At 38.2% G+C, this 11,484-nt stretch overlaps 1 protein-coding gene across 1 annotated transcript in view; it reads right to left on the minus strand.

The window, feature by feature from the left end:
* The window catches only part of gart (phosphoribosylglycinamide formyltransferase), a 31,405-nt gene extending 20,344 nt beyond the window's left edge, over positions 1–11,061 (minus strand). Inside the window, exons 1-7 of the mRNA XM_046837288.1 lie at positions 10,904–11,061; positions 7,136–7,290; positions 6,954–7,049; positions 6,700–6,874; positions 5,181–5,292; positions 1,261–1,329; positions 1,050–1,175 (exon numbers count right to left, since the gene is read on the minus strand). Coding sequence (XP_046693244.1) covers positions 1,050–1,175; positions 1,261–1,329; positions 5,181–5,292; positions 6,700–6,874; positions 6,954–7,049; positions 7,136–7,280 — 723 coding nt within the window. The 5' untranslated portion in view covers positions 7,281–7,290; positions 10,904–11,061. The remainder of the gene's footprint in view (positions 1–1,049; positions 1,176–1,260; positions 1,330–5,180; positions 5,293–6,699; positions 6,875–6,953; positions 7,050–7,135; positions 7,291–10,903) is intronic.
* Between the last annotated feature and the right edge of the window lie 423 nt (positions 11,062–11,484).

Raw genomic sequence — 11,484 nt, forward strand, 5'->3', positions numbered from 1 at the left:
AAAAACTGCATGTTGTGTTCACTTGTGTTATCTTTTACTAATATTTAAATTAGTTTAATGATCTGAAACATTAGAGTGTGGCAAACAAAAATAAGAAATCAGGATGGGGCAAACACTTTCTTCACACCACTGTATATTAACTATATTAATAAATATTAATGAAAATAAGACATGCATTTATACTAAAATAATTTTTACTCTTAATAAATAAAAACAGTTACATCCAACATGAAAAAAAGGGAAAAAGCCACTTCAAATAAACAGCATGTGGCATCTGTAATTTGCCTCTAGAGGGCGCTCTCATGCTGTGTAACACACCCCGGAAAAATTATCAGTATGAATTTATGCGGATAGCCAATAGTTCCAGCAATCAATTGCCGGTCTGAATAATAACAAAAACTGATGAACCAGTCGACCTTTAATGTTGATTATTGAAGCTCACAAGCTTTTTTTTTTATATTGCAAGAAATGAAAATTTGACAAGAATATAAGTATTTCTACCTTCCGTTTTAAAGGGCATAGACAAGTATGAAATATTAGCAGCTGTGCAGACAGAGTCTACAGCAATTATTAAAAAAGGTTTTTTTTTAAATGGTTCTGCAATATCATCTGCAGTAAACAGTACTTTACAGTAAAAGTAGTACATGCCAATATATTTTACAACCAGGTTATCTATGGCCGACATGCTTAGACCAACATAGAACCAACAGATTATTTAATCACTTTCTAATTAATAATAATAATATTTGATTTTTTTTTCTTATCTTGTCTGAAAATCAAAAGATATTTTGACTATTTAAAGCTGAAATATATTGTAATGTATTTGTGTAAATGTTAGCCAAGTTGAACATACACACAGCCATTTAACACAGGTTTAATTTCACATAAGAATCTAAACATTTACTATAACAGAAAGTGAAAAACTCAGTGCAAGTCGATAGCAGAGAACTATTCAAAACACTTGCATAAATCATAACAGATTCACGATATTTGGCTCATGTCTTGTTTAATTTAGGAGAAAAGAACTGTCCTTTTGGCATATAGTTCACCTGTGGGGTTGGACAGTAGGCACCCATTCCCCCTGTGTTTGGACCTCGATCTCCATCTAGCAGCCGCTTATGGTCCTGCGCTGGAGGCATAGCAGCCACTGTGGAGCCATCACTAAAACACAAACACTGAGAAAAAGAGAGGATGAATAATAGATAAATGCAGGTACAGAAAAAGTGTTTTTGATTAAAAATAAAAAAAACCTGCACTCACTGAAACTTCCTCTCCTTCAAGCAGTTCTTCAACCACCACAGTATCACCAGCAGTGCCAAATGTCTTATCCTAGAATATGTATAAAAAGAATTACTGGATTAAACAAAAACAAACACACAATTCTCTGCTGCTTCACAAATATAATGTGTATTTTTTTTCTTAATAATTGTCACACCTTTTCACCAAATAAGTAATACAATACTAAAACTGCCTTTTAGAAAATCCTACATAGCTCATATCACATTACATTACACTTTAATTATTGTTTTTACATGTCGATAGGGTGCTTTTTATCTTTATCATACAGAGGTTTTCCAAGACGTTTTTTTAGGCCCCATCATAGCACAGAAACTGCCCTAGTTAATGACCTGTTTTTAGCTTCAGACCAAGGCTTCATCTCGCTGTTGGTTTTACTAGATCTTAGTGCTGCATTCGACACCATAGACCATGATCTCCTCCTAGATCGCTTACAGAATTACATCGGCATTCAGGGACAGGCATTAAGCTGTCTTAAATCCTACCTGTCTGATCGTTACCGTTTCGTAGACTTAAATGGAGAACTATCCAGGCTAATGCTAGTAAATTATGGCGTGCCACAAGGTTCAGATCTAGGACCCCTGCTTTTCACAATATAAATGCTTCCCGTAGGAAATATTATTAGAAGGCATGGAATTATCTTCCATTGTTATGTTGATGATACCCAGCTATATATTTCATCAAAACCAGGCGATAAAGCTCAATTAGCTCAGATAACTGAGTGTGTTAAAGAATTAATAGATTGGATGACCCATAACTTTCTACTATTAAATTCTGATAAGACGGAGATTTTGCTCATCGGCCCAAAAAACAGTATACAGAAGCTCCAGCATCTCAACCTGCATTTAGATGGATGTTCTGTAACCACTAGTTCAACGGTAAAAGACCTGGGAGTTATTTTAGATAGCAACTTGTCTTTTAATATTCATATCAACCAAGTTACAAAAACAGCCTTCTTTCACCTTAGAAATATTTCTAAGCTAAGAAACAGGTTATCTATATCTGATGCAGAGATGCTCGTCCATGCGTTCATGACCTCCAGAATAGACTATTGTAATGCATCACTAGGTGGATGTAATGCATCATTAATAAACAAGCTTTAGTTAGTTCAAAAAGCGGCAGCAAGAGTTCTTACAAGGTCAAGAAAATATGATCACATAACCCCAATCTTAATAGCCCTGCACTGGCTTCCTGTTAAGTTTCGAATAGACTTCAAACTACCGTAATTTCCGGACTATTAAGCGCACCCATATATAAGCCGCAACCACTGAATTTAACAAAGATTTTTATTTTGAACATAAATAAGCCGCAGGTGTCTACATTGAAACTAATGAACTTTACACAGGCTTTAACGAAAGACAGTGTTTGTTACACGGTGTAACGGGTGAAATACGTTGTGGCTTATTTAAGAGCAGAGTGGCATTTTGGGAATAGCCTGCCGCCACATTTTTTTTCGGTATTACTGCATGTGTGCAAGACCGAGGATTATGTCCTTATTATTTTCTGATGCTCATTTCTAAGTTTCTTTGACTAACAAGTAACGCTGTTGCCAAGAAAAATAAAAAAGCACAAGTTTTGGAAACCTGTCTGTGCTTATATGATTTCTGTTGTAACTGGAGTTAGCGAGCTATCCCCTTGACCCCGATACAACGTGTTACAACGGCTTGTATCTAAATAGTAGCCTACCAAGAAAGTCATTGTTCACTGTCTTCCTCTTTTCTTTCGCAACAATTTCTCTCGAGGAAGTTTTTTCTCCCGATGCCGTGCAGCTCAGAACACAGGTGAAGTGCGTTTTTCCGTTTCCGCTCGGACATTTCATTGGTCTAATGTTATGTCGCTCAGCTTTTTGGCTTGAAGTTTGTGAAACCGGGAAAAACCCAGGAAAAATTCATAAATTAGCCGGTACTACTTCTTACTTATAAAGCACTAAATGGTTTAGCTCCCATGTATCTATCCAGTCTTTTAACATGCTACAATCCGTAACGCTCCCTGGGATCTCAAAACTCTGGGCTTCTAGTAGTTCCTAGAATAGCAAAGTCCACTAAAGGCGGTAGATCATTTTCACAGCTCCTAAAATCTGGAATAGTAGATCATTTTAGCTCCTAAACTCTGGAATAGTCTTCCTGACAGTGTTCGGGACTTAGACACATTCTCCCAGTTTAAGTGCAGATTAAAAACATATATTTTTAGCAAAGCCTACACATAACACGTCTCACATCATAACCTTGTTCTCCAGAACATCTGATCACATGCACATTATCAACTTGTGGTGTTAATATCATGAACAGCAGCTACACTAATTTCTCTCCACTGCTTCTATTTGTCTCCCCATCCCGAGGCATCCTGAGGGTGGGCCAGCTCCAGTCACGTCCAACCTCATGAATATTATGGACCTTTGATGAAGCCATCTAGAGATGTACCAGTGCCAATTGGATCCCACTACATGTGTGGAGTTTTGACATTGGACATCCTGGAGTGTTTAAAGGCTCTGGCATGAAGAAGCTGATGCTGGATATGTGATGATCACAAATGTTGAGCTCAGTAGCTCCTAGTTTTATAACCATAAAGACTGTATAAGACTGTAGAAAGAACATTACTTATAATCTTATACTCCAGTGCTCATGTTAGTTCTCACTCTGCAATGTTCTGTATTGTTAAAAGATTTATGATCAAACTCTTGATGTCACCCAAATGAGCATGGGTTCCCCTTTTGATTCTGGTTCTTCTCAAGGTTTCTTCCTCATTACATCTAAGGGAGTTTTTCCTTGCCACAGTCGCCACGGCTGCTCATCAGGGATAAACGCACACCACTCACCTTGACTGTTGATTTCTGTAAAGCTGCTTTTAGACAATGTCTGTTGTGAAAAGCGCTATAGAAATAAACTTGAATAAAACTTGAACGATTTAACGTTTTCCTCTCGGAACAGGCTTCGCAAGAGACGATCAAGTCAAGTCCTCGTGCTATGCGTCAGGTGCAGAAGCTGCTTTAAAAAACAAACAGACACGAGTGCTGCCAGCATTGCTTTAGAGGTTGCAAAAGCGAAAGGTCCGCTATTCAGTGCTCAGACTATACACCACACACTGCAACAAGTTGGTTTGCATGGCCATCTTCCCTGAAGGACGCCTCTTTTGAAGCTGGCTCACAAGAAAACCCACAAGTTTGTTAAAGAAAACTTGTCCAAGAGCATGAATTACTGAAACTATGTCCTGTTGTCTGATGAGACTAAGATTAACTGGTTCGGCTCAGATGATGTCCAGCATGACGCCCTGGTCAGGAGAACCAAGAAAATTGTGTCTTGCCTACAGTCAAGCATGGTGGTGATAACATCAGGGTCTGGGGCTGCATGAGTACTGCTGGTACTGGGGAGATGCGGTTCACTGAGGAAAACACAACATGATGCCCTTCGAACAGCAGTTTTCCAACATAATAACAACCCCGAACACAACGCCAAGTTGACAACTGCCTTGCAGAGGAAGCTGAAGGTGAAGGTGATTGAGTGGTCAAGTATGTTTCCAGACCTAAACCTTATTGAGTGGGGCATCCTCAAGCGGAAGGTGGAGAAGGGCCATGTGTCCAACATCCAGCAGCTCCTTGATGTCGTTAAAAAACAGTGGAACAGAATCCCAGCAACACATTGTGCAGCTCTGGTTAATTCCATACCCTGGAGGATTAAGGCAGTGTTGGATAACAACTGTGCTAACACAAAATATTTTGGGGATTTTTTAAGGATGTCCAGAGTGACTTTCAATTACCTCATTCATACACCTGAGCAGTTGTGAGTTTAGAGCCTTGCTCAAGGGCCCAGCAACAACAGCTTTAAATAACACTTTAAATAAGTGACAGCATTAAAGCAAAAATCAAGAGAATGCTGGGACTGACTGACCTTCATGATGTCCAGTACTGCCTGACAGGCCTCGTCCTTATCCTTTGCTACTATCACTCCTTTCCCAGCAGCCAGTCCACTGGCTTTAACCACAAGTGCTGGAAAATCCGCTCTTTAAAAGGGGAAAAAAATTTGATTCACATTTAGATTTTCCTCACATAGATTTTTCAAATGTTCAAGCGAAGTAAAAGGCATATGGGGCGGTATGAGAAGTTGGACACTAGAAAAGAAAAAGGATTTTTAACGATTGTTGAGGCAGAGGAACCAAGCTGGGAAGAATGTGCTGCAAGTTAGATCAATAAAGGATGGAGATTTAATGTGTTGACTAGTGAAGAGAATGTGTTGAGAACATGGAGGGAGTATTTTGAGCAGCTAATGAATAATGAAATTAAGAGAGCGAGAAAGTTGGATTATGTGTAGGTGGTGACGCAGATAAAGTGAGAGCAGCGATTAAGAGGATGAAGAGTGGAAAGTCAGTTGGACCAGATGACATACCAGTAGAAGCATGGAGATGTTTAGGAGAGATGGCAGTGGAGTTTTTAAACAGATTGTTTAACTAGATTCTGGAAGGTGAGAAGATGCCTGAGGAATGGAGAAGGAGTGTGCTGGTACCGATCTTTAAGAATAAGGGAGATGTGCAGACCTGCAGTAACTACAGGGGAATAAAGTTGATCAGTCACACCATGAAGTTATGAGAAAGAGTAGTGGAAGCCAGGCTGAGAGAAGAGGTGACCATCTGAGAGCAACAGTATGGTTTCATACTGCAAATGATATTGGGGTTAGGGTTATGGCAGGTGGAGAAGAGCCTTGAGAGGTGGAGGTACGCGCTGGAGAGAAGGGAATTGAAAGTCAGTAGGAGTAAGATGCTGTGTGTGAATGAAGTCAGTGAATTCACTGAATAAAGTCAATGGAGTGGTGCGGTTGCAGGGAGAAGAGGTGGAGAAGGTGGAGGAGTGCAGGTACCTGGGGTCAACAGTGCAAAGTAATGGAAAGTGGGTTAGCGAAGTGAAGAAAAGAGCGCAGGCAGGGTGGAGTGGGTGGAGAAGGGTGATAGCAGGAGTGATTTGTGATAGAAGAGTATCTGCAAGAATGAAAGGGAAAGTTTATAGGACTGTGGTGAGACCTGCGATGTTGTATGGTTTAGAGACAGTGGCATTGAGTAGATGATGATTTTAAATGTTTAAAAATATCTGATTGGCAGTGTATAAGTAAATGAACAGATATATACGGATATCAAGATAAATGTGCAAACAACTTTTTAAACTATTTCTTGCAAATAAAAGAATCATCAAAATAATTTCTTTTTTTTACCTTAAAAACATGAGGTAGTACAGGACAGGAAATCCAGTGTGCTCACAAGTCTTAAATAAACTCTAAGTTTCAACACCACAAGCAAGTCACCACTTTCTAATTATTACTTTTTCCCCCACACACAAACACATACAGAAAGTCAGAAACAGACAGAGAGAGAGAGAGAGAGAGAGAGAGAGACAGAGAGAGAGACTCTATATGAACCCACTCTCGAATGTAACTGCAGGCCTTCTGGGGATCAGTGAAGGAGCTCCAGCGGGCCGTGGGGATGCTGTGACGATCCATGAAACTTTTCGAGAAACTTTTGCTAGCTTCCAGCTGTGCTGCCTTTGCAGTCGGCCCGAAACACATTACACCTGCTGCAGTTAGATCATCGACCATACCTGTGGCATAAAAAGTTTTAATGCCATTAAATCTATCCCAGTCATTAATCATAACACAGGCACAAGGAAAGACTCTTACCTGCAGCTAAGGGAACTTCTGGACCAACCACCACCAGTCCCACATTATGGTCTTTGCAATATTGTGCCAGGATGGCATGATTACTCACACTCACAGCTGGAGAGTAAAGTAAAGCAAAATATGAATTATAAAAAAGAGGACATTAAAGCACCTAAAGTACAGTTATATTTGCACACACTCACCAGAGTTGGAGATCTTTCCACAGTTGCTTGTGCCCGCATTGCCAGGGGCAACTAGGACCTGCTGGATATGAGATGACTGAGCCAGCTTCCATGCCAGTGCATGCTCACGTCCACCACTCCCAATAACAAGCACACGCTCAGCCATGGAAAACCGTCTGCAGAGAGTAATTTGAAATGATCAACAGATGCCCAGATTCCCCACAAACACTTTTACTACCGAGTGTTCAGAGTAAGGCACACAATCAGCCTCTATAATATAACACTGCAAAAGGTCAATAAATTCAAATGAGACATTGAACTAATGATTTATTTCTGTAATCTGCATTTTATCTTGTACAAGGTCAATTCCAGACATTATGTTCCATCACAGATATCCAAGCAATTGATATTTCAACCTGCAACTTGATATTTTAAAGGAATATTTCCACCAAAACGTTACAGTTACAGGGAGTAATTTTTCGACAGCTCTTCTGTAGAGTGGCACATGCTAAATAGCTGAGACTTGGTTGGTTTTTGACATGACATTATCATCTATACTATATGGCCAAAACTATGTGGATATCTGACCATCACACCCATATCCTTCGCTAAATCATTGCCACAAAGTTGGAAATATACAACTGCCTTTGTATGATGCAGCATTACATTTTTCTTTTTTACATGAACTAAAAGGTCTAACACAGTCTCGATCTGGCACAACAGTGTTCCTGTGCACAAAATTCCATAAAGACATGTTTTGCCAGGTTTAGGGTGAAAGAACTGCTTCTTTGGGGAAAAAACTGAACTCGGACTGGATACCACTGAATGTAGCCTAATGTCAAATGCTTTCCCGAGTGATGCTCTTGTAACTGATTGGGCACAAATACAGACAATTTCCAAATTTGGATTTAAATCATGGGACTTTAGAGTTTCAATTCAATTCCATTTTATTTGTATAGTGTTTTTAACAATGGACATTAAAGCAACTTTACAGAGATAAAGCAGTCATAAAATAATCTATAAAGTTGTCCTTAATGAATGAGCCAGTGACACCTCTGGAAAGAAAAAACTTCCTGAAATGACATGAAGAAACCTTAAGAGCAACCAGACTCTCAAGAGATTCCATCCTCATCTCTGTGGCACCAAATGTCCATTCAGTATATTTCCATTATTTTTAAGGTGTTTAACAGGTATTGTCACAAAACAACAGAAATCCATTTGTAGATTAAGATCCACACTGAGCAAAGCAAAGGTCACAGGAACAAAAAAAAACAAAAAAAAACAAAACAAACATCCCGAGTCATACACAAAAACAAAACCCTCCTTTCAGAACCTGGAGAATTGTTTATTTTTGCTAACTTGGCAAGAATAAAAGCATATTGGATAATATCTTTAAACATATGTCTCATTGGTAGGTTCTGAATATACACAATTTCATGTGAACGAGAATATGAAAAATACCAGTTATAGCAAGCAAGCATTCGAAAGCCTGAATACTGTGACAATATTCAGACTACCCAATTAGATTTGCCCTTTAGCCTCATACATGCAATGAAATCAATTGGACAGAAAATTGACATAGGAGATGCAACCACAAAATGGAGCCAGTGAACTTTCAAGACTCTAAATCTACATATAACAAAGGCCATAGCAATAAATAGATGCAAACATAAAACACCATTAATTAGTCCGAAACAATGGTTCAGTGAATCACAACATTATAAAGCAGCACATTTAGCCTGTTTGTCAAGTATGAATCAATAATAAATTAACATGTTTGAGGGTTTTTTGTTGCTGTTTGGTGTAATTTGGTTTCACATAAAAAGGATTAGATAACTAGACAAATAGCAAGGCTTAAGATGATACACTCAAATCACAATATAAAACAATTATAGTATAAATTGTTTCATGCCTATATACCTGTGGCCTGGTGGCCAATGTTTATTAATTGCATATTCATTAAGTAAGCTTGTAGGTTGACACAATACAAGTCTAACAAGCACAAAATCTCAGTATTTTGCATCACAATATTCAAGATAACAATATTATTACCACATGCAATAATAATAAATAAATAAATACTGTAGTATAAAACATTTTGTGATATTGTGTTTATTTTTGTGCGTTGGTCCATATATCCTGAATATTTTCTGGATAGGTCAATATTCTCAGGGGGATTTTCCATGCCACAGTCACCACTGGGTCGCTCATTAGGGATAAACTTACAATTATAAACAACAAATCAATAGGCACTAAACTTACATTCATATATGTAAATACATTCTTTATAATTGTTTAATCTCTGTACATCTTATACATTTTGTTGTGTATATACTATATACTGTATTATGTTTCATATTAGCACATTTCTTTTTCTTTGCTGATGTAACAGAGAAATTTCCCCACTGTGGGACAAATAAAGGTACATCTTATCTTAAAGCTGCTATGAGAATGTCCATTGTTAAAAGTGCAACACAAATAAAACTGAATTGAATATTTATCCTAATCAAAAATCAAATCAAATTTATTTGCCACACAAACATTTATACAGAGTACGACGTGGTGAAATGCTTGTTATGACTGTCAAACAGATAAATAGAAATAATAAATAAAAGATAAAATCAATAAAAATAAAAAGTATAAAGTAAAAAACTTTGATTAGATCCAGAACATCGACCAGATCTTCATCTCAATTCATTTGCTTTTTTTAGTACAGGATTTTAATAATCCTAAAGTTACTAACTGTACCACACACACTAGTAAACAAATTGCTTCTCTATTAATGAATAGCTGGACAAGGGCCAGTGATTGAACTAATGTAATCATGTTGTCAATTAGATGTTTGCGCTTCAGTTTATCCAGATGTGTGATCTGTAAAATTACAGAAAGCTCCTCAATGATGCTCGAGGCAGCCACTGTATCTTGGAGTAGCCTTCTTCAGGAAAACCTGCCACAGCTCCTGAAACTACTACAGTCAAAAAAGCTACAGAAAAGGAGTAAATCTGCACACAGGAATCGTCCTGGGCTACAGAAATGTTGATTATTTGCTGTGGGAAACTGGTTTTCCAAAATCAACTTGAACTGGGGAGATATATGGCAAGAAACCACTGTTTGCATATACACCTAATGGTGCAATTTGTCAACCTGCAGTCTACTCAGTAAATCAGAATACTGTGTGTTCAACCAGGACTATAGACATAAGATAAAAAAATAAAATCACATCCACCCAGATCACATATGCTCTGTGCTGCTGCTTTTCCTGTGATGGAGCAAAAGTTGTGGATAGTAGCTGTAGATCTTCTGGATTACACAGCCAGAGAGGGTTTTTTCTTTAAATAAGACACTTAAATAAGACTTCCGGGTATGTAGACCTTGCAAACGAGAAGCACAGTCGCTTGTTTGCCCCATGACATGCACGGGATCTGATAACCTGCAGGGGTTTCAGGGTTGTGAAATTGTGCACACAGGGTGCCTCGGATCAATGCAACAAAAAAAAAGGCTCCAAACACCCACGTGCTTTTGATTAGTTTTGCAATCATGGGATTGAGGTTATAGATACATTCTTATAGTATACACAGAATAATAACAGCTGTACCTACCTGAAACTGTGTGCAACTCAATGAATAACTCACTTTACAACAAGCCTGCAGTACATGAAGTTCTTCTATCTAAATAATCATCTACTTTTTTGCAATAATGCGTTTCTAAAGTGCATCTAAAAGTTACCTGGTAATCGTTTAATTGTACGAGAAAATATTTCATGGAGTGATATTTAAATGCAGGACTCACCTTCTGGTTAGAAGGAAAGATAAAGTACACAGAAGTGTGAAGGAGATCAGGAGACGCGGGACAGAACCGCAGACTCGAACCACGTTGTTTCTTCACACCCGGATAAACCCCGCCTTCTGGAGGACACGATTTACTGCCGGGATCCGCCTCCTGCCTCTGGATTGGCTGATATCTCAAACATCCGGGTAACCCTCAGGTAAAAAAAAAAAAAGCGTGAGTTATGGACCAATCATAGAACAGGGGCGGGATTTGTTGGTTAATTACAAAAAATAAAGAGAAATGTTAAGAACTAGCTAACCGACGCATAACTCCCTTTAAGTGTAAACAGACGCAATCATTTTTTGACAATTCTTTCTGATATTGCGTTTTTCTTTCCCCGAAATCCGGTATAACTTTTTCTCCTGCTGGGTAATGTAGTTTTTTTTTTTTTTAACAAAACAGGTTGCTTTCTTTACCCTGGTTGATTTTTGGTCCCTATTATATTGAATAATTTTTGTTTATTGTTTATTTTGAACCATGAACCAAAAAATAATCCATTGTATGAAATAGTCAGTTGGGTTCAGTTCATTAGTTAAGCAGTA

The sequence above is a fragment of the Silurus meridionalis genome, chromosome 24 (genome assembly GCF_014805685.1).
Source record: "Silurus meridionalis isolate SWU-2019-XX chromosome 24, ASM1480568v1, whole genome shotgun sequence".
Taxonomy (NCBI): domain Eukaryota; kingdom Metazoa; phylum Chordata; class Actinopteri; order Siluriformes; family Siluridae; genus Silurus; species Silurus meridionalis.